The sequence below is a fragment of the Parasteatoda tepidariorum genome, chromosome 4, assembly GCF_043381705.1.
Source record: "Parasteatoda tepidariorum isolate YZ-2023 chromosome 4, CAS_Ptep_4.0, whole genome shotgun sequence".
Taxonomy (NCBI): Eukaryota; Metazoa; Arthropoda; class Arachnida; order Araneae; family Theridiidae; genus Parasteatoda; species Parasteatoda tepidariorum.
The window spans coordinates 74,840,921-74,868,127 of NC_092207.1; the positions used below are offsets into that span (position 1 = coordinate 74,840,921).

Here is a 27,207-nt window from a genome sequence, read left to right on the forward strand (position 1 = left end):
TATATGTATATATTATAATTTATTAATAATAAAATAACTCATGAAGTATAAAAAACTTAACGCATATACAATATAAATTATACTTTGGGTAAATAAACAGGCATCAAAAGGTTGCGCAATTTCACTATTCTCCGTTGCTATGGTTAAATTTAATATTTTTTTCCAGACTAGTACGTTTTAGTAAGAAGTGAGGAAAAGTAAGAATAGCTGAAACCATGGTAACGGAAAGGGGAACATGTGGAGTTATGAAAAATCATGTAACCTTGAGACACTTATACTATTAACAAATTGTATGAATACTAATTAAATATCGCTATCAAACTTTCAAATAAACATTGAAACATTACTACTTGTATTACATATGAAATTTTTTCTAAGGGAAGCACTTTTAGTCTTAATGTGGACCTGTAAACGTGCTACATTTTCTGCTATAGGCCTCATTTAATCGTAAATCCATTCCGTTTTAATAACTCTTTCCTTTATAGTAATTCGTCATATTTTAAAAATTAGTTTACTTTTACCTCTATTAACGCAAGGTGTCACAGAGATCCGATTTTTGAGAGGAACGCAATTTATTTTTCTAAATTTGGCATTTAACAAAAAACTAATGTGCTAAATACGGGCAAAAACTTTTTTAGCTCTTTCTTGTTTCTCGTACTTTAAGGATGGCAATTGGTGAAAAAAATTTTTTTTGGTTGAAATTGTGTCTGGAATTTTGTCTGAAATTTTGACCGAAGAGATTTTTAATTATTATGAGGGGTATATATACCAATCGTCCCCTCATCAATGACTGACATGATTAGATATTTGTTATCGAGCTTAACATTTGTCAAATATTCTACATGTATGCAAAAACGATAATTACGAAATACCCCACGCTCGGGATGTTCCGTAATCTCCGCTCTTAATATAACCGAAGCACATCCGGAAAGTAAGATCTTTCTGCAGTGTTGTGCAACTATTTATGAGCAGAAATATGACGTTGACAAATAATAAATTTCTGCATTCTTAACTTATAATTCCTACTATGTCCTATTTACCCCACTTATTTCTGTTTTAGAAACACTAATTATTCCAATCTGTTATAGATATCTGAATTTATGAGAGAAAAACGAGGTTTTGTAACGCATTTCCGTTTATTTTTTGGATCTTGTTTACCATCTTCTTGCAGTGATCAGGACATTCATAATCTGGTCTCAAAAGGTATAAAACAGTTTTCTTTTTATATTATGTGGGCATTGAAATCCGTTTCTTTGATTTGGTCGTAGTTTAAAGATGAAATTAACTTGTAAGTTATCGCGACCTACATAAAAAATACTTAAAACTTATGTAACAGTTACACGATATCGAACAATTATGTAACTGAAACTTACGTATAATTACATACAACTTACCTTTAATTATACTTTCGTTAGGCTCTATATAACTATTGGATAAATTGTAAGATTTTTCTTAATTATTTACAACTTTTCTACAATAAACTACAACTTACCTGACAATTAACAATCATATACTTAACGCTTGTCTAATAACTAAAAATTTACAGAAATGTGAAATTCCTGTTATATTCAAAATTTCGAAACTTCATCAGTCTTTATTTTACTTTCAATTTTCTTATCAATTAAAAATTGGTAGCCTACTGAGTCTGTTTTTTTATCGACTTTTACAACTCAATGCTTTTGGTCAATTTTCATTCCGAGGACGTAAAATATCCTCGGTGGTAAAAGGATCATGGGTTAAAGTCCTCTTTCAGTCAGGCTAACCTTGGGAGATTTTCGTAGTTTTCCTCTCCATGTAACGCAAATACGGATTAGTTCCATAAAAAAAGTCCTCCATGAAAGCAAATTTCGCCGAAAACTTAATCCAGGAGTACCCTTGTGTTCTGGATTGGGTTAAAAATTACAAGGCTACGGAGTTGAACATTAGTCGTTGTTAACCCGAAATTCGGCCGATCGTTCAACGACGGTTATAAAATATGAAATATTGTCCTAGAATAGCTTATATAGGGACTATATTTCCTAAATAATATACATAATATATCGTGAAACAGACAATTCTATATATAGGGCCGATATCGGTTGTTAAGTAGCTGTAAAATATAGGGTGTGAATCGAACTATTTTATATAAAACTTTTTTCGAAAAAATAACGCCCTTTGAACCCTTATTAAGCCAAAAGATTCGTGAATATTGTTCTGATGAAGACCCAAGTTATTTTGCTGCTAAGAATGGTTTAAAACACATCAAAATAATAAGTTTTGCGAACGAATAAGGGTTTTGATTGTTTAGACGCATTTCATCTTGCATAAAAATGACGCTTTTTGATGCCTTTTAACTGCCCATTGCTCGGTGGAAGAAAAATATCAACAGAAATGCAATTTCGGTTAATGGAGAAATCTTCAATGAGAAATTTTCTAAGATTATTTTGTTTTGCTTTTTTAAAACAAGTTGCGAAATCAGACACTCATTTTAATGCTGAGTATAGCAAATAAAGAATACAATCCACGCAATTTTTTTCTCCAACAATTCAACAATTTTTAACGAAAAGATATTATTGTTACGGTGAAATTTCATCAAATTCTACTCAATCGCTAGATAACTGCGAATATTTGTGCGACGTTTTCAGATTCTCGTCATGCAATGGTAATTGTGATGCCACAATCTATGCAATGGATTTGTTCATTTCCCCCGTGCATCGTAGAATATCGTCTGTGAACTTTATTGTTTGTGTATGGTTCAAACCAAGTGTTTCAAAAACTAAGTATAACTTATAATGTGGGTTTTAAAAAATGAGCTTAATCGCAAAACACTTATTTAATCAATGGGCATAATTTTTAATGCGTATTTGAAAATTGTATATGACCAGGGGCGGATCTACTTAAGGGCATTTTGGGCTGCAGCCCAGGGCCCCGTGGATACAAAGGGCCCCAGTCCCCACTGAAAACAATCGGTGATATTTTGAATTTAAAAAAATATCTAATATTAAAAAAAAAAACTATTATAAGGATGGCAACCCTGAGATCAATCAACCCATAAATGTGCGCGTCTATCGAACGGAACGGGGAATTACCAGTCGCTTGTTTTTGGTCAGTGTATTTTTTCGCGTCTATTACGGGGGGCTTCCCGCAGCGCCGCATGACGCCCGACGTAATTTTTTTCCCGCACTTCTGTTCTCGTCGTCAAAGTGTCAAACTTGTTAAGTTTACTAATAACTGTCTTGACTACCAGCAACCCTCTCATCCTACTGAAAACTATATTGGTGTTCAGCAAGAGGACGGTAATACCGAGGCGGAAAGAAATTTAGAGAATATTAAGTTTGAGAAATATGTTGACGTGGGCTTGTGGTCAGAATTGCTAAATAATGATTTTATTAATGACATACTCTCACATGAAATGACTGACTTTCAAAATAAAGATCCGAAAAATATATATTCAGCTTCAATAAAGAAATGCAAAGAACAAAACAGAACATTTTCAAATAGGTATTTCATTAAGAAAATGAAAAATGGTCAATCATTGGAAAGATCTTGGTTATGTTATTCAATCAGGGTTGGTACTGTTTTTTGTTTGACTTGCAAACTTTTTTCTAAAATTTCTTCTCAATACACAACCGGATTTTCTGATTGGAAACACATAGGAACTTGTTTAGAAAATCATGAAAATTCTAATGAATATAAGAAATCAATGTTAGTGTGGTTGACACGTGAAGGCAACAAGTTATTTGTGAAGGCAACAAATTAATTGTATCATTAAAAGACCTCGTGAAAAACATAAGGCACCAATCAGATCAGAAGCTAAAGGAATACGGAGAGAAAGCTAAAGAATTAAGTACTAGTGTGGGAATAGACTACAATGACATAAACAAGAGACGCATTACTCCAAAATTTTCAGATAAGTCTACAGATAAATTCTCAGTATACGGAGCAGAAAAATTTAAAAGAGACACTTTAAACGTTGCGTTGGATAAGCTGATTATGGATTTAAATAAAAGGAGTCAAGTCTATGAGATGTATAACAAGAAATTCAAATTTTTAATGGATTTGCAAGACAAAAATATGGAAATCTGGAAAGTGTACGTAATAATGTTGATTATTATCCAGATGACGTAGACGAGCATTTAGTGAATGAGTGCATTAAGTTAAAATCTTATTTACTTCAGTCTAAGCCTGAGTCTTCTTGCACCTCTTGCAGTGAAATTTTCATGTTAATTTATGAAGAGAAATTTGTTGATGTTTTCTACACTATCATTCTATGATGTTTCTATGCTGCACTATCTTAAGGATTTTTTTAACTTTGCCAATCACCAGCTGTGAAGCTGAGCGCTCTTTCTACAGGATGTCATACATAGAAAACAAATATAGGACAACAACGTCGAACCATCGACTAAATCATTTATTAGTTCTTTCCATAAATTGTGATTTAACGAAGGACTTATAATGTGCTGAACAAATAAAGGAATTTGCACCACAAAAATGCAGAAAGGTTGCTTTATAATTTATATAACATAACTACACCTAATCTGTCAATTTCTTTTGCAATAATGTTGTACAGTTGATGTTTGTATGGACAAATAAAAATAAATAATTAAAAAAAATTTATAAAATTATTTTATTGTCCTATTTTTTTCTATATACTTATCTACATCACTATAGAAAACAGTTTTTTTGACAAAATGGCTATTAGGGCCCTAAAGTAGTTTCAGCCCAGGGCCCCACAAATTCACGATCAGCCCATGTATATGACACAAAATCCGCGTTTAGTAAAATGCATTGCATTTGAATCAGTTTATAAACAACAATTATGACTATAGAATTATAACAATGAAGCACATTTGGTTTAATTTTCTTTCATAATCAGTGTTGAATAACCGACCCTATTCTGAGTTTACGACTATCAATGTTTTTAGATCTGTCACATGGGGAGGAAAACCACGAATACCTCCCACGGTTAGCCAGACAGCAAGGGGATTCTAACCCAAGATCCATTTACCATTGAGAGTATTTTACGCCAGCACTTTGGTCGGTGCGAGTCATGGACAGAATTCGTTTCAGACATCAATCGTTGGGATTCGAACCAGGGTTACTTTACACGGACTCTATTTCCTTAGCCACCATTGCTCAGTTTGGTTTTATTTTTATTTTTATTTTATAACCGTCGTTGAACAGCCGACCCAATTTCATGGGTTTACGACTACTTACGTTCAACTCCGTAGCCTTGTAATTTTGAACCAATCCAGAAGACAAGGAAACTCCTGGATCAGTACCCCCAGAGGTATTGATTTGTTGTGGGAACATGGAGGACTTTGAGACTCGGCAGATTTAACGTGCACCAGTCACCATTTACTACACGGGGAGTCAAAGTCACATTGGAGGTACACTAATGGGCTATTGGTGACGGGTTTAGGATTCATCCTTGATGATAGACACTATGAAGCATTACGTACATTACGCAATCATAAATAGAAAAAAGGACAAATGATAGTAATCATCCACCTCTGGATCACACTCCCCATTAACCCGACACCGACCGAGCTTTTCCTGGTCTAAAACTACTTAGAACAATATTATAAAATAGATTCGGAAACAGATCTACTACGACTTAATCGAAAAAAGAACAGTCCGAGCATTGCTCTGACTGTCTCAATGTTAATAAGCTATCTCCAGTTACATTAAAAATAGTTTGGTTGTAGCCGTCTAGTATGCAAAATGAGAAATGAAAAAAATTCTGGGCACAAGAGAGGGATATATTTAAACCTTTTTGGTGGATTACTTTTGAATGGTCTAGCCCGGAAATAGAGCCGGTCACGAGAAATAGAGGCGAAAGCTCAACCTTTGTTTCGAGGGGAGCGAGAGGGAAAGGGTTAAGAAAATATTGTTCACGAGTTTTAAATATCAACACTATTGTATTATGCTGTATCTTTGATAAACGTTTTTTGATAAACATTGAACTTAGCAGCGTGCAGAATATAGTAGTAAATTCATATTTATGTATGTTCTAGTCACGGAACCCTGGACTTCAAATATTGTGGTGTCAGACTGTCAAACAGATCAACCAAGAGAGTGGACTACTTCTGGTATCATTGCGCTGTAAGTTGTACCTCGTAAACAAAATAATATTTTTCCATTATATTATACGCATTATTATTATAGAAATTCTTAGACGATTTTCTTAATGTCGTAACACGGCATTAATAATTGTCGTAATTATTAATGCCTATAATTTCGGGATCTTGTGCTTTGGGTCCGCGAATTGCCTTGTGCCCTCGCGCCGTGCGGGGTTCCTCGTCACGGCTATTTTTGTCTGATGGGCCTCATGGCTTGGGTAGAGGTATTAATATCCTTAATTTCAATGTAATGTTCCATATGTAGTTTCGCTAAACCTTTCACGCATTAACTTATGCGTTATTACTCTTTGTATTCATTCGATTCTAAAACGATTGCATTTGAAATAACCTTCTGTTGTGGTGCGTTAAGTTTCACGACATTAAATATATTAGATTACTTTTAATAAATATGAGACCATATACGTATTTAAAAAAATAAGTCTTATAAGCTACCGATTGTTCATCTTAACTGTGTTTCTTTTATAATTTTTTTATAAATAGAAATTTATTCGATATCTTTCCGCAGTCTTTGAATGCTCATTAAAAAATAACAAAGCGAATGGGGTTTTTTTTTTAGAAAAAATATTATTGATTAAATTTTATTCTTGATTCTTTTACTTGCATTTGGTTTTCCATTTATTTAAAAGGATCATAAGACTTCTACGTTTCAGCATTTTATTCCACAGTGATCAGACCAGCAGATCAATAACTTTGTGTTACTTCAGATTTAAAAAAATAATGAATAAAAATAAAATAAAAAATAGATGAACTACACTATAATACCCTCAAAGAGTTGAAAAATGCAATTTACATGAAAAATACAATTTACATGAAAAATACATGAAAAATATAATTTACAAACATACATGATACATACATGAAAAATACATACATGAAAATACATACATGAACATACATACATGAAAAATAAAACATACATGAAAAATATAATTTACAGTGACAGAAAACTAAAGCCAAAACTACTATAAAAAATTGAATAGAACGAAAAAGCACTTTCACCATTTATATATTTTTTTAGTTATTTATGTATAGTTGTGGACAAAACTCTTTCGATTCTAATTCGCATTAGAAAAAATATTTTCTAAAGCAACCAAAATTCTGTTTTAGTTGATAAATCTCTATTTTTTTCTTCTTTTCTAAAATTGCAGAACAAAACATAGTAAAAATTTACTGTGTTTTACAAAATGAAAATTATAGCGGAAACCTCTAATCCAAAAATTATTTCAAGTAATTAAATCTGCTATAACACTATATTTAAACACAGAATGAACAAATTTTAATGCGCTATTCACAAGCATATAGTAACAATAATCTTTTCCCTTTATTATAGAACTGTTCCACTTCTATAAGTTTGTTATTTTTCTTTATTTAAGGTGCATTTTGCTGGCATTATTTGGTATTTGCATTTTGGGAACTGTTTTGGATTCACATGACAAAAACAGAATGGCTGTATCCAAATATTCCACACCAACTAAAGAGTGTAAACATGCTTTTATTTTAATTTTATTATCGTTTCTTCAAATTATTTAAATTATATTTCAATAGATTGTACTATATTCCATTCTTGCACACCGCTCGAAATCAATAAATCCACAAGTTTAACATGATGACTTTTAATTATATTTCTTTACGATCGAAAAAAATTTATAAAGTTTGTTAACCAAAATTATACACGGTACGTGTAAAAATATATTTATTGCAGTATACACTTACCAACTTAACGGTTTCTGTATTGTTTATGGTTTGCCTGAGACATATTTTTCTAAGCTTAATTTTGAATACGTAACAGAAAAGACAACTATTTGCAAAAAAAGAAGAGACAATCTACGTAATGTATAAAATGTCCATTAGGTGGAATAAATTATAACAGGCTTAAAAAGGGCTAATTTTTACCACCGTATCATTTTGTTGATCAAAAAATGTATACAAGATAGCACACTGTTAGAATTTTTTCGAAAAAAATTTATTAAATAACAATTTACTTAATTGTTATTTTACCGTATTCAAACAAAACAGTCAAATAACCATAAATAAGATGGTAATAAAACTGTAAAAGAAACAAGTTTATTAACTGCTTTTGCTTCATACGGTTAAACAACCAGAATTTTATCTCACTAAGCTCCTCTAATGAAGCCACATAGCTTCCTGCAACTACGTACATATTATAGCCGAGAGAGCTAATATGCCAGTCTATGACCGACTGAACTGGGGTTTAAATCCCAGCGTAGACGCCAGAATATTTCCACTAATACCTTCAACACATGAAGAGTTTCCAGTGTCCTGTAATCTCCAATGCCCATTACACAACAAAACGCATAGCTTTTTTGCCCAGTTAAATATCATTTTTTACGGTTTTGAAATCATGCTAGTTGTAAATGGTTAAAAACAGCATAATGTTGTGTTTATGGTTTCATAACCATACTAGTTGTAAGCGGTTTCAAAATCGTAAAGGTAAAAATTTTTTTTTATTGTAAACTTTACGGTTAATCGGATGAGCTGACTGCTGCCGGTTATTTTACCATAATTTTTAGAATGAAAACTCTAACAGTGTATTATAAGTCAGTACATATTTTCGAAAATTAAATGCTATTCATTTCAGCAACAACATGTTTGTTCACCCAAGCAACAAATGATAGTTCTGGTTTTTCAGAATTAAAAAGCAAACCAAAAAGTGGTTTTCCTTTTTTTTCATTGTTTCTTCTTTTTCTTGTAGTATTTTGTTAAAAATATTATGTTTATTTTGACTAATATTATTTTGAGAGGACTATTTATAATGTTTGTTATATTTTTTGAATATGTACGATAACAGAACTTAAGTCTTTCAGTATTCTGTAGTATGGTATTGCCATTTATAATACGTTTTGTATTTTTGAATATGTAAGATAACAGAACATAAATGTTTCAGCATTTTGGAGAAAAAGCTTGAAATCATTTTCCTTACCTGCAAATTCAGCAAAAGTATTCGAACCGAAGAAAGGAAAGCATTTCTTGGACTGTATCGACGGTATTCGTTTCTTCTTATCCATATGGGTTATAATTTCTCATATCGCACTATATGAGGAGCGGTGGAAAGAACGTAAATATAGTAAGTACATAACCATGAATAAGAATAAATTTTTTGGAAGAAATTTTAATCGCATGTGGCTTCTGTCAAAACAAGTTTTGATAGCTTTAATATTACAACAATTAACTATTTTCGCATGAGTTATGGGACATGGAAAAAAATCTTCTTCTTCTTCAGCACGACAGCCCCTTACAGACCTTGACTGCCTCAACTACACGTAGCCTCCAACGCCTCCAGTCCATGGCGACTTTTTTGCAGTTGTTTATCTTTAATATTTTTAGATCTGTAGCAGTGTCATCCAGCCATTTAGTTGGAGGTCTTTCTCTAGCCTGAGATCCCAAAGGATTTTTAAAGGTGGCGATTCGGACTGCATTATTTTCTGAACTTCTCCAGATATGGCCAAGCCATCTTAATCTATTGCTGTGGATGACCTGCACCATCTGTGGCTGTCCATAGAGTCTATATAATTCAAAGTTGTATCTGATTCGCCAACAGCCTCTTTCCTGTACTGGGCCAAAAATATTTCTAAGGATTTTCCTTTCAAAAACACCAAGAGTACGCTGAGTGTCTGCGTTTAGTGTCCATGTTTCACTTGCATAGAGCAATACAGGTTGAATAAGAGTCTCATGAATTTTAATTTTAGTTTTTCGACTGATTAGGCTTGATCTTAATTGCTTTCTTAGTCCAAAGAAGGACTTGTTTGCCATTTTAATTCTGTTGCCTACTTCTGTTTTTATGCTGTTTTGGTCATTGATCATTTTTCCAAGGTATTTGAATTCATTAACCTTTTCAAAGGTGTAACCATTTATGAATAAAGGATCATGAGGGAAAAAATCTACACACAAGAAATTTCAAGTAATAATTTATAATAGTTTATTCAAAGAAATGAATAATTGGCACAGTGTAAAACTTAATCAGAACTCATCTGAATAATAAACCTTTCAGAAAATTTTACTAAAAAAGTTTCTGTTGTTCTAAATTACAAAATTAATTTTTGAGACTTAAATGTGATTTATGACTTCATGTTTTATTTCAAACTCTCATTGTATCGATTTAAAAAAATTGGCAGTTGCAAAAAGCATATCCCTAACGTAAAAGGGGTATTCATGGGAATAAAATATCACTTCTCTAATTTCTTATAATTGTCAGACGCCCCAGAAAAAGATGATTTAAAGAGGTAGGAAGACATCTGAAAAAAAAAGAACGAAAAATCAAACATTGGAGGATAATGGCTAAGGACCAAAAAAAGTGGAGGTGTGTGGTAAAGGAGACAAAGGTCCTTCATGGACTGCAGAGCCGAGGAGTAGTAGTAGTAGCAATTTCTTATAATCACTTTTTGAACATCTTTATACTATTTTGTTCAAAAATGTATTCGTATGAACTTGGGTAAATTCTTTATAGCGTTTTTGTGTTATTTTCGTAGATATTGCTTGCTTGTAAATTTCTTTTTTGTATAAATATATTTTCATAATCATGTCTGATATACGGAAAAATGTCTTTGTTTTCTTTCAGATTCCGGTTACAACATTATGTCCATCTTTAATGCTCTGACAATTTTCATTGAAAATGCTCACATAAATATGGAAAACTTCAGCGTAATCAGGTAACGTATTTACTTAAAATTAATCAAATAACAAAAGTTTGAACCACGGTATCATGGTTAATGATGTTCAATGCTTTTTTATACCATCAAGCTTGAAAATTAAAATGAAAACTATTAAACTTATTTTCATAAATTAAGGATAATGACCTGCTCTGGAAAATAAAGGTTCTGAAACGAAACAAATGTGACTAATTCATGAAACTCATTTAATAAACGAAAGATAATAAAAAAGAAAGATGATAATGGATGATGCCATTCATAAAAACTATGATTTTTGCGTCCATCAGCCATTATAAATAATATCTCCGTCACAAAAACTTAATATTACATGGTTAGTATGATGGTTAATACATTGTATACCACCCATGAAATGAAATACAGCCCGTACAATGTCTAAGCATGCTGAGTAACAAAATATTGATCCGGTCTAGGGGAAGATTACTTCACTCACCAAGCAACACTCTTCGTAGATCTGGTATACTTATAGAGGTTGTTGATGAGCTGTAACTTTTCAGCCAAGCATGCCCCTCAGAAGAACGATCAGAATCAAGTCAGGTGAGAGTGCTGGCCATTCCATACGAATGATATCATCACATTGAAGGTATTCGTTTAAGATGCTTGCTCGGTAAGGACGAGCATTGTCATCAAACACGAATTCTGTGCCATGGCACCCCTAAACAAACGTATATGCTGTTCCAGAATGGCAACCCGATAAATTTGGCCTGTCATGGTTCCGATTTGATGGCGATCTGTTCTAGAGCCCAGTATATCTTCACCCCAAGATAGATCACATCACCCCAAGAGGATTCACATCACGAGGAATCCTGCAATGGTGTGATTGAATGATGTTGTTTTTGTGGTCACTGGACTTCTTCATATAAGAGTCCGATGCGAATCAGACTGCAAGCTAAACCTGTACTCGTCGGAAAACTTAACACAAGTCCATTGTGACGATGTCTACATTACTTGTTCTCTAATCCGGACGAATCGCTGCGGACAGTGAGTTGAAGTGAGCGAAACACATCCGATAAACCAACGAACATATATTTATGCACAGTTTGCCTTGAAACTGTGATTCCCGTCACTGCTGATAGCTGACAAGACAGATCGGATGTTATGCTCTGTCTGCTTCTTTCGACAGTTACTTTAAATAGCGCCCTTCATTCGGCATTGTAACTCAGGGCAACCAGTACTGTGATGACTACTGACATCTCCATCACCTGGGAGTTGCCAGGACTAAGAGATTGTACTTTGGTCATTTCCAAGTTTTTCGGATACTTCTGAATACGCCCACAATCCAGACGGTGGATGATTCTACCTCGTAAAGGATCATCCACATGCATCCGATGTGTTATGACTATTCGGTTGTGGCACGCTGATCGGCTAACAGAACGCTTGCGAACAATTTTACTTCTTTGCACCACTTTTTTAGAACCTCTTTCTTGTCATCAAGATGTACTGTCAGTGTCATCTGGCGGCTTCCTGTAATTTTTATATTATTCTTATAAATGTGTGTGAAAATTCTACAAGGGACATTTTTGCTTTGCAGTTAACTTCCGCGTGATTCTGAATTTTTCCCAGTTTATGAACATAAATGTAATTCAAAACTTTCGAAAAAAAACTTTGGTAGTCGTGGAAAATTAATTATTCGATAAACAATGAAAATATTCCATGAGTTTTAATTTTTTTTTAAAGAAAAGGTTTTTAATGTTTAGTTTAATAGTGTAACAGGTTAAGAATAGTTTTCCAAAGTTTATAGTCAATCGAGTAAGACTCTATCAGAGAAAGCATTTAGAATTTCCTGCCACTTAGCACGGCCAAGTTAAACTAGATCAGTTAAAATTCAGTATTTGATTCAGTCGGAGACCAAAATAGATTATACTTTACTTGTGCATTTTTCTACCATTATATTATTTTTAAAATGTTATATTACTTTCTTTTTTCGTAACTGACTGTAAATCTGTTTCCAGCATTTTATATTCCAAAATTGAGACTTCCTAAAAAGAAATAATGAATTAATCTTAAAAATAATCAATAATTTGACAGTAAGCTATATGACTTGTATCCCATGTTCTCTGTAATTATCCAAAAATTACAGTTTTCTTAGTATTTTTATTATAGTCTCCACATTTTCGTTCTTCAGATAAATGCGGGTTGCTTTAGCTTCCGGAATCCTAATGATTTTTTGTCCTTTCGTTCAACTCCTTTTTTCTTATGGCAATAGACTTAGTTTATAACACCATTCAATTTCATTAAACTATATGTGAAACGAATTTTGTGTTCGGTTCTGGTATTATTAAACTTTACGTGCAACTTATAAACTAGTTTCTCTGTATTATTAAATGTATTTCTGAAAGTAGAGTTCCTTGAAAGCAAACTGTAGGAAAGATTTTGAAGGTAGACATTTAGTAAAAATGCATAAATTATTTCCCAGTTAATAATTAGAATTTCTTTATTTAAATAAAATTTTGTAATAGAGTAATTTTTCCGCTTTTTAGTGGATTTTTTCTGGTATATAGTATAAAGAAGAAAATGGATAAGAATGGAGGTAAAATTGATTTCATGGAAACTATTGCTCAGAAAATTTGGAGGTAAAATCAAAAAGTATTTCATCAATAATCAATATTTTTTTAGTATATATGTTAAAAGTCCTTATCAAAAATGTTGTCCAAAATATATAAACAGTGTCGTTCTAAGATTAATGTTTAAGCGAAGCAAATAAAAAGTTAAGTGTTGTAAAAGTTGAAGCGAGATTAAAGGCATAAAAACATGTTTAGTTGCCTAAGAAAATTCGAAGGATATGAAGGCAATTATAAGAAACACTCTCAAGATTTACCCATTATTCAAACTAGTTAATATACATATTTTTAAAAAAAAAACACTTTCTAAAAAATGGATCAGAATTTTGCATTTTTGTTTTATGCTTGTTTAAAACTTATTTTGCGAGTCTGAATGAGTGATTTTTTTATCAACATATTTGATAAGGATATAAAAAATAAGTATAAAAGGTTCTGATTAAAAAACAGCTTGTATTTTTATACAGGGAGTCTCGAAAGTTCTGGGAATATACATCGGTCCAAAGAAAAACGAAACACACTTTTAATATTTTACAAAGAAACTCTCCAATGACATCAAATGCATTCATGATATCCTAGTTGGTAGGACGATGAGCTCGTGTTCGTGAGAACGTGAGTTCAAATTCCGCCTTTCGAGGAGTAAATTTTGACTGGTGTACGTTAAATCTGTAGGGGTCATAAAGTCCTCCAGGTTCCCGTAACAAATCAATTCCTCTGGAAGTACTGAATTAGAGAGTGATATTTCACTGGTTCAGATTAAAATTACGATCTGTGAATGAATAAATGGGAGTATGAGTGGGTCCTCCTTGTAAAACGGCAGTGACGTGTGTGTGGCTGAAGTCGTATTCTTAGGCATAGATGGCGCCACTGAAAAAAACACGAAACGCTCTCTTTGCCTTAAAAATGCGCTTGATGGTATTAACCAGTGGCATAAGTAACAACAAAAAACGTTATTGGCTAACCCCAACCCCTGGAGATAGAAGGGGGCGGCGAAATCTTAAAAAAAAACCTTCCTTTTCTACTATAGATTCGGATTTTTTTAATAAAAATAAATAAAAGAAAAAGCAATCCGATTCAACCCACAGGTTTCACCAGTGATGGTGCTTTAATCACTAAATAAAATTCAAAACAGATCAAAACAACATAAATAGACGTGTCTGATGTTTGAAAAAGTATATCTAATGACACCAATTTTAACCCATCCCACAATTCTATAGTCACTCCAACCTCAAGCGGAGGGTTGACGTTGAGTTCCTAGTCAGAAGATGAGTATTAAAAAATATGAAGCTTATAAACTTTCTGACCTCACAAGTATATCCCACAGTAACTCCTTTTTAAGCAATTTCAATTAGCTATTAACCCTATTATTACTTAGCTTTCTCAGTGCCATCTAGGAACTAAAAGTTTTGACACTGTAGGGATTTAATTATCGACTATGTCAACCTTCATCTATCAAAAGGTACCTCACGATAGAATCAAGTTAANATGTCTTATATACTAGTGATTTGGTATTTAATATTTGTAGTGGTAGTTATGCCACATTACTCCCCTTCCAGAATTTTATCTGTGATAGAATTCGATGAATGAATACCACTAGTTGAATCATGCTGTTATTCATTTTCATCAATTTTGCTCATTATATTTGCACGTTTTATTCTATTTTTTATAGCATTTCGCTCATTATTTTTCTTCTTCATTTTTTTGTTTTATAGCATTTTGCTCATTTTATTTCTTTCTTCAATATTGTTTATTGACCGGGAAGCTTCATTTACTTCACCGGATTTTTTTATTTTTATTTATATCATTTCGCTCATTTGTTTTCATTATTTTTTGTTTATTGCATTCTGCTCATTATTGTATATAACCGGTTGACTTTATTCAATTCACCGGATATTTTTTTTCTTCTTTGAGTAGTATATTTTAAAGCAAATCAACTGTTTAATGCGGACCATCCATCAATATTGGCAAGTTCTTATCACATCCGGAGGTCACCAATGAGGGGAATTAATTTATCGACTATGTCAACCTATCAAAAGGTACCTCAAGACAGAATCAAGCTAACATGTCTTATATACTAGTGAATTAGTATTTAATATTTATAGTGGTAGTTACGCCACAAATCTGTAGGTCATATCTGAGTACTTATTTTTCGGAAAATTCAAATCCGGAGTAAAGCATGGAGAGTCGTGAGTAAGATTTCAATATTGCTACCACTAGAAGGTGAGAGTGCGTTAAGTCCGAAAACATTGGCATTGCTACTAGCTTTTACTTTTTTTGTTAAAACTTTTTTCATAGTGGTAGTTGAAGTGCTGAATTTTAGTATTATGCTTATTAGCAACTTATTCAATTTTGTCAGGCTTTTACACATTTAAGGCGTAATATTTAGTATTCTTATGTATGTTTTTACTAAATTATATATGTAGTGATAGTTAAAAAAGCTTTAAACCGAATTTTTCAAACCTAGAGTAATATATTAAAATTTTAAATTGGCTACCGCTAGAAAATATCGTTTGTAAAAATTATAAAAATTATCGGGCATGCATTGGATGGCTTTTTGTAAAATCTTGAGCACATGATTTGTTTTATACAAAATGCTGGGAATATTTTACCATAACAAAATTTCCCCATGTACCACAGGTTTTATTCTATTTGTAGATTTTTTTCTGTTAACCTTATTGAAATTTCCATGTGTATTAGAAACCATGATAAAGATGCATATTAGATGGATGTTAAAGTAATTCATAAATCTGAATAAATTCATAAACTGAAATATATTAGCGATTTCAAAAATAAATAAATAAATAAATGTTTAAATAAATAAATAAAAATAAAATGTCAAATAGTCTTTTGTTTCAGATATTTTTTTAAAATTCATTTAGAAATTTTTAAACATATACTTTTGAATGCTGCTACTTATGACTGCTCACTCGCTTTTTATTTTAGTTCCCAGTTTCCCTACAAAATAAGGAATTCCATCGGTTTTTAAGGAACTACGCACATACGCATTAATGTTTTACGTAAAACTATGGGGCTGCTATCAATAACTCCCAAAAACGTGATTTGAAGTTAACCTAGCTGCAAGGGACTTTGCAAGCATTTAGAATTAGAGAACTTTTTCCTGCTCTTAGTACTTCACATAATAATTTATACCATAGCAACTTTTAAAAAAGAAATTTTTTTCACAAATATAAAGTGATTATGACCGCTAAAAACACTTTTAGCAGCTTTTATTGTTAACTTATCATTCAACTTTAAGCAAACAGAAGAAGGCCTGCATTCAGACTCGAAAAGTATACATAGTGTTCCGTAAGCATCATCCTTAATGTATATTTTCAGTATCTTTATGAAAAATTCGTAAAACGAGTTTATACGTTATAGTTCACAAAGTATGATTTAATCGACGTCTTTCAAACTACAGTCAGACCTCTATTTAACGAACTTCCCTTTAACGAATTTCTCTATTTTGAGAATTTTTTCGAGAAACCAAGAACATTTTTGAAATTTCTTCGTGAAATAACTTCCAAATAGCGAAGTGAATTTTCTATTTAACGAACTTTTCTTTAAAATCCACTTTCCCTATTTCAGTAAAATATCAGAGCATTTTGAACTTGTTAACTCATTTTAAGAGGGAAATGCCCTTGAATAGATTTTTGAAGCCTCTTAACTTTTAGAGAAAGCAGTTAGATCCCTTTCCCTATATGTTTGCATTTCAAACGAAAAACTCAGATGAATTTAACGGATTTTATCAGTAGGAATTAAACTTGTTGTAATGCATGTTTAATATTAATTTTATAGTAAATGCAGATATAATTTTATGCATAAATTTAGTTTCTTTTAGTTTAAAATGTATGTATCATGATAGTGTAACACTGTATAATGTTTTGCTCTATTCTTGCTTTCCATGCAGATTTCTTTTATGGTTAAGATTTTTAAAATGTATAGTAGATACTACTTTGCGTATAAAGGTGTATTAATTGCTATTTTAATTATGTCTAGTATTTATGGATTTAAAACCTGTTTTGTGACGTTTAAGTATTTCAAAAGGTGACTTTCTATTTAGCAAATTTTCTATGTAACGGACTCATTATCGGGATTAAGAGACTTCGTTAAATAGAGGTCCGACTGTACTTATACATAAGAGAGTATGAAATTATTCAAAATCAGTTTAATTGCGTTATGAAACTCAGAGGTTCTTCAACTCCAGAGGTTCCACTTTTCTTCAATTAATCATTTTATTAATTTTAACTTGCGACCCTTGTGTGATCATGCTGTTTGTTATGAATTTACATTTGCAAGAATCAAAAGAATATAACAGTCAAAAATGGGACTAAAGAAATGTAAGCATGTTATATGTCTCAAATTAATATTTAAGAGATATTAAAAACCACATTCTAATGGCCAATTTAAGTTTGAAGGCGTTTTTATCAACTTTTCTTACTTTCATCAAATAATAAGCTCAGAAAGTTCAGATACCTTTGATTGATCCATCATCAATTTGTTATTCGTCAGATTTTAATCACGTTTTTGTTTCTAACTTAAATATTAATCTCCCTCTCCAAACATGCATGCATATTTTATTTCATTTTTGAAATGGATTCTGAAAATGTATATTATAAGGAAGGTGATTACAGAACAGTATGTTATATTATTAAGGTATAAATGCTAATATAATCGATTTTGAAACAAATGTTAGAAAATTTTGAAACAGAATGTTAGAAAAATAGAAAATAAAAAATAATGATTTGAAAGGTGATTTGTGTTTATATGATAGTATTTAAAACAAAGCCAATAATGAAACTCTAAAATATCAGCATTTTAGTGATGGTAACCAAAAAATTTTACAACCTAAGGTTTTGAAGCTATATATAGTGGTCAGCCACATTTTTAAATTTTTTTCCGAAGAGCATTTTAATGAGTTATTTCGTTGATAAATATTTGTAGTCCTTGAAATATTCATTGTAGACAATTTACAATATTTTATCTAATAGAAATTCAGCATATGATTACTTTTTTTTTGTACAGCCTCTTATAACAGATAAATGCGCTTTTTTTATGGCTATTATGAAAATGATATATATGAACATTTGAATATTGAAACATATAAATATCTGATTTTTAAAATATATTAACATTTGAATATTGAAATATATAAATATATGATTTTTGAAATATATTAACATTTGAATATTGAAATATATTAACGTTTGGACATTGAAATATATAAACATGAACACATTGAAACATATAAACTTTGAAATACATAAACATTTCAACATTCAAACATTTAAACTTTGAAATATATAAACATTTCAACAATGAAATATCTACACATTTTAACATAGAAATATGTAAACATTTCATCATTGAAATATAGAAACATTTCATCATTGAAATATATAAACATTAAAATATATATACATTTCAACATTTAAATATACAAAAATTTCAACATTGAAATTTATAAACATTTCGTCATTAAAATATATAAACATTTCATCATTAAATTATATAAACATTGAAATATATAAGCATTGAAATGTATAAACTTTTAAATATAGAAGCATTAAAATATATAAACTTTGAAATATATAAACATTTCAACATTGAAATTTATAAAGATTTCAACATTGAAATAAATATACATTTCAATATTGAAATATATAAGAAAATCAACATTGAAATATATAAATATTTCAACATTGAAACCTATAAACATTTCAACATTGAAATATATAAAAATTTCAACGATGAAATATATAAATATTTCAACTTGCCCTATGCTTATTACGTTACAGATATTTACATATTTTTATAATGTTTGTATTACAGATTTTGTCCGTTGTTTTTATTATTCGTTGTCTTAATGTTAATAGTACCAAATCTTCATTCTGGACCCATATGGAACTCTTCATGGGATTTTGAAATTAAAAAATGTCAGAATTCCTGGTGGATGAACATCTTCTTTATGAACAATTTTGTACATTCTAATGATATGGTAAATCTACATCTATTTTTTTATTTTTTTCCCTTTAATTAATTTATTTTTCTGGGATGAAATATAATTTCTTTAACTATTAGGAATGCATGATTTCCGAATGCTTATTTAAGTTGAAGTAAACAATGTTTCAATTTTAGTTTCATGCTAAACAATTTAGAATAGATGAAACTGATGTGTGTAATATATTTACAGCTTGATTTAACTAGTCACAAAAAAGAGAAGGGAAAAATGGAAAAAAAATTGAATTTTTATTGAATTATTTTGACGGCCGTCTATTAGTTCTTTCATATGTTTTTATTGATTTTATTGATTCGAAAAGTCAATTAGATGTCAGTAACTACCATAGAGCTGTAATAGAGGTATGCAGCAAGCATTCTGTTATATTTCTCTATACCTCCTTGCCCAGCATCAGAGTCACATGATTCTTGTCTTGCAGCAATTTTGGCGTAGAAGAAATGAAGTCTTGTGACAAATAATATAAGCTTTAATTGGTTTTCTTTCTATTTGGTTTATGTTTTGAGCTTTATAGAGCACGAAAAGAAAGTTTGCAACTTCAAGAGTTCAGGTAAGGAATATACGTGGAAAAAGAAGGCTAGCTTCCATAGACATAATGTAAACAACTTCTCCAAAGGTTTTGAGAACACACTGTTTAAAGAAAGAAAAAAAGCAACAGTTTGGGAAGCAGCAGCATGGGTTCTTGAAACGTTCATTTAAAAAAGTTTTATTTTCAACCAAATACACTGCAATAAAAGAGCATATTTAAAAAAGAAAATTTGCAAAAATTCGCGAGTAAGAATTTTTTCCCTTTGAAATAACAATAATAAGCAGAAGGTGGAAAATTACCCTACGAATCTCCCACCCAGTCACGTGTGTTTATTATTGGGACAAAAATCAACCGAAAGGCTTGGTCAACCTACATTATAGCTCTATGGTATTTAAAGGTATTTATAGATATTTAAAGATTTACTTCATAGTATACTATAATAAAACCCTCTTTAACTTAGTATACATCCAGACATGGCCAAGCAACTAGCTCGATTTTGATTTTTAGAGCTTTGTCATTTCTTAGCCATGCCTGAACCGTACCACGTAATTTTGACTCCAGACAGACAACGTGGACAACGCCTGTGCTGTTACTCCTCTCTCCAAACTTTCGCACCGCAAGCCATGACGGATTTTACTACTGTTTGGTTGGCTGTTGTCGAATTCACGATCCTCCAACGATTACTTTATCAACCGTACCAAGTACACAACTACATCGAGTATCGGTGACCTTTGTATCATTGTTTAGATAAATACGAAGCAATTGTTTATTTAATTAAGGTATAATAGTGCATATATTTTTCTTAATGTTATACCCTTGAAACTAAAAGAAAATTTCGTAAAATTTGTCAACGTTATGTTGTTTAGAGTAACCATTAAGCAGGGTTGAATAAAAATGGCTTTACTGTTTGGAATTTCATATATTTTAACATAAAAATTATAACTACTTAACTTTAACATTTAAATGCTTATTTGTAGTGCATGCTTCATTCTTGGTTCATGGGGATGCTGATTCAAATGCATATAGCTGGTCTGGTCGTGTTGCTCGTCACATACAGGTATGTCAGTTTTAACTGTTAAATAATACCGAGAATTAAATTCATATTCAAGGTGTTCCACAATCGCCGCTCCCAGTAATTATTTCTAGATTCCTTGTAAAAAAAAGTCACTAATATTTTAGCGAGAAAAACTCGCTATCATTCTCTGTCGAATCATTAATGAGGAAGATAGGCTGAAAACATCAAAACCTGTTTGATTGCCGAAAGAAACAGAAGAGTAAAAATGCAGTTATTACTCCTTCGAAGTTTTAGCAGACAATCAAATTAATTTTGGTAGTTCTTCTTTCGTCTATTTTAGATATTCACCAAATTTTCTCCTTTCTTCTCGCTTCAATATTAATTTGTGCTCCCAAGCATATGAGCTTTTCTTACTTCCGCATTTCTGATAATGCATTTAAAGGCCTGGTTTCTTAGGACAAGCGCCTTATCTGGGCGTCAGCGGGACGTCAACATCCCGCTGACGCCAGCAAAATACTGGTTTGTTAGCTCAAGGCCTGGTTTCTTAGAACTAGCGCCTGATCTGGGCGTCAGCGGAAAGTTGACGTAGAGCTGACGCCAAAAAAATAGTTTTTTGTTAACTCAGCGTGAGCAGTCGGTTCAACGCAGACATTATCTCTCATTGCGCATGCGTTAATAACGTAAACAAATATTTATTTTGAATTTGTATTGATTNACAACATCCAACAGCACATTGAAATCAGCCAAGATTTTGATTTTGACATTAAACATAGCTTCTTCATTAAACATAGCACTCTTTATTTAGCTCAGCTATAATGTGTTTTTTCTTGGACAAAGTCATTATTTGTTCTCTAAAACACTGGTCGACAATAACAAAATCAATAAAAATTCAAAATAAATATTTGTTTACATTATTAACGCATGCGCAATGAGAGATAATGCCTGCGTTGAACCGACTGCTCACGCTGAGCTAACAAAAAAGTATTTTTTTGGCGTCCGCTCTACGTCAACTTTCCGCTGACGCCCAGATAAGGCGCTTGTCCTAAGAAACCAGACCTTAAGATATTATAAGCGATGATTTCGATTAACAGTACTAAAGTAGCAGAAACCTGCTACAGAAAATGCTTTAATTCGTAGTATTTTTTCGACATCATAGTGCAAATATCATCATAAGCAAATTTTAAAGCGATTGATTGGAAAATTGTTTTTAAACATCTTCTAAAAATGATCAAAAAGTTCAATCATAAAATAAGTTAAAATTTAAACGTTTTGAATATTTAAAATGCTTTTAAAACATTTCATTTAAATATTGACAAAAAATTATTTATTTAAACAATAATATGGTTATCTGCAACAAAATGTTAATATTTTTTTGCTTTATAAGTTAGTAATTTAACTAACCTCCTAGTGGCTCAAATTCTAGTTAAAATTAAGAACCAATTGATGTTCCAGTAAAAGGTGCTTAGCTATATTTTACTGAAGTTTTTAATGAAAAAGATCTATAAAGCTAACAGAATAAAAATTTGAACCCTAAAGGATGAAAAAAATTGAATTACGCAACTTTTGAAAGTATAATTACAAAAGATAAAGAAATTTAAAAAAAAAAATTGGGATCTAGTAATGCCCTGAAAAGTTTTTAGTTCGATGTCAAAAGCATTTATTTGGATAATATGAAGTGCGATGCAATTTTTTTTCCTGGCATACAAGTCCACAATGTGAAAGGATGAACCATAACACAATTTTATATCAGCTCACAATACATAATTAAGAGATTTGTTTCTTAGTAGCTAAATATGTGACCACCACTTTAGATTCTTTTACACTGAAAAAATTTTCTACAAGTTATCCACAAGGCATGGAAATGGTCAAAAATATCACGACATACGTTTACATCAGATCAAATATCTAAGAATACACATGTGAAAAATATGTGTATCTAAAAATATACAAAGTTGAAGCATTTTTTAGTCATAGCTGAAGCAAAAGCATTTTAAATACTTGCATTAGATGATATTTTGAAAAGCTTATCTCATGACACAAAATTGGAATCCCACTTCCAAACGAAAATGGCGGCCGGCAGACAACCAAGCATCAGAATGTCTGAAGGGGTTCCGTCGAATTTGGTTTCGTTGAATTCATGCTTTGAAAATATTTCACCTTTGTACTTTCAGATTTTTGGTCTGATGTAAACTTATAACGGAAATATGATCCTCGTGGCCATACATTTTCGACCCATTATAGTAATTTACTGTAGTCCAAATTCAAGACTTATTACGCAATTAACAATAGAATACCATCCCTAATCCCGTTAAAAGTACCAGGATTATTTACCAACTACACTCGCTACAACCCTTAATATCTAGAACCGAGCGAAATGAAACAAGTGTAGTTAAAATAAGCAGTAATCGGTGTAATTTTTGACTTATATTTATGAATTCATTTAGTCTGTTAGAACTGTAATTGAATTTTTTTACAGAATGCCAAAAATCGGAATGGCCTTGGCTTCAGCATTGATTTCAGCATGCATACTTATTGTTTACGAGACTTCAATAGTTCATAAATTCCAGATGGTTTCCTTTACATTCCTCAGAGATTTAGAGTAAGAGTTCTTTTCTCTTTTAAGCAGTATTTATATCTTTAGTGGACGCTATTATCTCTGAAGAGACCTTTCATGTCAAATTCTGTCTCACTAAAAATTTTAAATTCAAGTTTAGGAAAAAGTGAGTTCCCGTAAAATTCTCAAAAAGCAAACAAATTATGTCAGGTTTACTCAGTAGGGAAATAATCTTGTCATAATGTGTTTGCATTTTGATATTTTGAGAATATTTTTTCTAGCATTTAAATCTTCATGGATTACCAAACATTTTTACTATATTCTAAACTAAGTTTTAAATTACCAATGAAGATAAAATAGAAATTGCCGTGAAAAATTTCTTCATAGCATAGCATCTTTATGCATTCGCATCTTCTGTAGTTTAGCTTCAAGAGGTAGCTTTTTGTTATACTATGTTGATATCGTTGAAATAATGGTCACGGATTAGTGGTAATGATACTATTCTGTGACTTGAAAGATGCATGCTTTTGGCGCGACCCCAATAATAAATAATGACGATTCACTATCGAATATATGAATAATGACTTGACTATCAAAATGCGTGACGCTAAAGCAAAATTTATGGGGAAAAAAATAATTTACATTGCTCTTAGTTTTTTTAGTGAATGATCATTATTTCTGTGATTTTGCCTCTCCAACAAATTTAAACCCCCTTCCCGTTTTCAACAAAGTGGATGATTTCTTAAGAAGAAGCATTTCTTTCTCGTTTCAAATGTTTCCTTCAAAACATTTTTATAAATACCTAGTTTCATAATATGAGTCTTTCTTGTTTTTCGTGAACTTTTAAATGCTTAGTAAAGAGCTTCCAGTTTACACCAACCAGAATACAGATGTACAGATGCGTCAGTTATTAAGAATTCGAGAAATTTTCAATTGCATCACATTGTTAGAATCTTGGGTATAAATTCAGTTTCAACAATGATAAAATTATTTCCACTCCAGTTACATCATGTTGCCCAGGAATCTTGTTCTATTCACTTGAATGCCGATTACTTTTCCAACCTCTCCTTAAGGCATGGGAATGCATTTTACTTTGATTTACCACTGTGTTTTTTTCGGTTCTGTTTTTTATTTTCTTTCTCTCTCTCTGCTTCTGTGGATTTTCATGTTTTGTTTCTCACCTTTATTTTCCCATGTTTCGTTGGAAACTTAACGTTTCAATTTCATAACAATTTTATTTTCCTTACAATCACGCCAGACAAGTCTTGAAAATGGGTGCCTATTTTTGATCCGCTTGAAACATGCCGACTATTATTTTTTATTTGTTTATTTCTGAAGTGAATGAAATTTTCAGTCAGGTGAGATTGGATAGTGGTGTGAATCTTTAGAGATCATGGTGGTGGTTCAGATTTAATCAATTCTGCGTGTCCTACTCCTGTTTTGGCAAATGTTATTAAGAGTTCCAACCTCCAAAGAATATACTAACGCTTTTGAGCACCAACTACTTTTTTTCTTCTCCTGACTAAGACTGTACCGAGTTGGTGCGTAACGCTTTCGGTCAAGTTTACGGGTCAAGAGCTCTTATGTCCGTGGCGGCAATTTTGCACTATATTACTCAACTACTATATTACTCAACTGACCTACTACGTTCGAAACATTGTATCGGTTAAATAAAGAATGACTATAACTAATGACGATTGTTAACATCTGATTCTGTTCTTTAGTACATTATAAATGCTATAATTTGCCTAAATCTGTTGTAATTGCCCTAGTATTTATGAATAGCAAACAAGTAAATAATAGTTGTAAATGTTTTATTATAAAAATGTTGTCCTTAAATATTATTAATTCTAACGGCAATTTAAATTTCAGCATGCTTAGGGACTGGCTTTCTACCATATACTTTCTTCCATTTAGTCATTTTCCATCTTTTGTAATGGGAATGTCTCTAGGATGGGTTATACTCACACACAAAGATGTCAAACTATCCATTGTAAGTAAATAATTTCATATATTGATACACATCAGATATTGATATATATTTATACCTAATATCTATCCTTCTAATAAAATTTCTGATATGTAACAAATGTACGATCTTTCTGATTTATGAATACCTATAATAAAAGTACAGTGAAACCTGCAGGAAAGACCACAGCTGTGCAGCGACCTCCTCTATTTACGACCACTTTTTTCCATAGACTTTGCGTTGAAGGAAATCTTTAGGAGATATCGTCAAAACCAAGCTTATCTGCACCAAGAAAATGACACTGTGTAAAATTAAAATTGCTTGTGGAAAATCATGTACCTTCGATAACATTTTTAAGTAAGTGGAGGTAACCCCTCCGAACGACCAAACACCGTTTTACTGTGAAACAGAGTGATCGTCCCCGAGAGGTTTCACTGTATATCTATTCATGTAACAAAATTTCTTTATAAGTATTAAACTACAGATTTTCCTGATATATCTATACCCAGAATAAAAACATATTTATTCCTATAATAAAATTTCCGACATGATCAACCTATGATGAACATGACTTTTGAAAATTGACGAATACTTTTGATATTTGGCTAATCTATTGGCTAATAATTCGAAACCCTTAGTGAGGGTCTTGATAAAAAAAAACTTTCTTACTGTTATTTCAAACATAAGTGTCCTAAAAGTTGGAAAATGGCTCAGAGGATAGATCGTTCGTCTTCCAATGAGGCGAACCGGGTTCGAATATCACGATGGCTGGTCGAGACGAATCCGCATCCGGCTAGCACCGAACACAGTGCTGACGTAAAATATCCTCAGTGGTAGGCGGAGCATGGGTTAGAGTCCCTTTGCCGTCAGACTAACTGTGGGAGGTTCTCGTGGTCTTCCTCTCTGTGTAACGCAAATGCGGGTTAGTTCAATCAAAAAAATCCTCCACGAAGGCAAATTTCTCCCTATACTTGATGCAGGAATTCTCTTGTCTTCTGGATTGGGTTCAAAGTTACAAGGCTACTGAGTTGAACATTAGTAGTCGTAAACCCAAAAAATTGGGTCGCCTGATCAACGCCGGTTATAAAGTATAAAATAAAATTCTGGGGAAAGAAAATCTAGGGTACTTACCAGGCAGAATACATTCCATTTTAACAACTGCATCAAACATTCCAAAAATCACTGATGAATTGAAAAAAATCATTTAAATGTAACGAACAGAGATGTGCGATTTACTGCATCTACTAATGAAATGATTGAGTTGTCATACAGCTTCAAAACAAGTTACAAAGTTTGTCAACAGATGGCGTCTTTTAACTGATCAATGTAGTAATAGTATTACTAATTTACGCAGCACTAGAGCTGTACGATGGGTTATTGGTGACGGACTAAGAAACAATCTTGAGGATGATCCGAAGACCTGCCATCACAATTGCGATCCTCTACGGAGGGCATTGCTACCATATTTTGGTAGCCCGAAGACCACAATTAATGTTTTCAAAACAACCATCATTTTCTGGAACAGTTTGGAGCAGTCTGAGATCAAAACGACATGTCTCAGAGGAAATATTTTAAATTTCAGTTGAATTAGTCTTGACTTATAGCAAAAAGGATTCTTTCACAGTTTCTTAGTACGCGTGCCATTTATTGACAAACCTTGTAAACAATTTGTATATTTTATTGTATTTAATGATTTCTCCAAAATTATAGCTCATATATTTCCAGTAGAGTTTTAAGCATTGAAACTGATTTGTTGAAAAGC

At 31.8% G+C, this 27,207-nt stretch overlaps 1 protein-coding gene across 1 annotated transcript in view; it reads left to right on the plus strand.

Moving 5' to 3' along the window:
- Positions 1 to 27,207, plus strand: part of LOC107455673 (nose resistant to fluoxetine protein 6) — a 38,722-nt gene that overhangs the window by 5,515 nt on the left and 6,000 nt on the right. The window contains exons 3-12 of the mRNA XM_016073315.3: positions 1,089 to 1,203; positions 5,997 to 6,084; positions 7,496 to 7,602; positions 9,028 to 9,207; positions 10,699 to 10,789; positions 13,288 to 13,380; positions 19,195 to 19,360; positions 20,885 to 20,964; positions 23,399 to 23,521; positions 25,349 to 25,469. Of these exons, the coding sequence (XP_015928801.2) occupies positions 1,089 to 1,203; positions 5,997 to 6,084; positions 7,496 to 7,602; positions 9,028 to 9,207; positions 10,699 to 10,789; positions 13,288 to 13,380; positions 19,195 to 19,360; positions 20,885 to 20,964; positions 23,399 to 23,521; positions 25,349 to 25,469 (1,164 nt within the window). The remainder of the gene's footprint in view (positions 1 to 1,088; positions 1,204 to 5,996; positions 6,085 to 7,495; positions 7,603 to 9,027; positions 9,208 to 10,698; positions 10,790 to 13,287; positions 13,381 to 19,194; positions 19,361 to 20,884; positions 20,965 to 23,398; positions 23,522 to 25,348; positions 25,470 to 27,207) is intronic.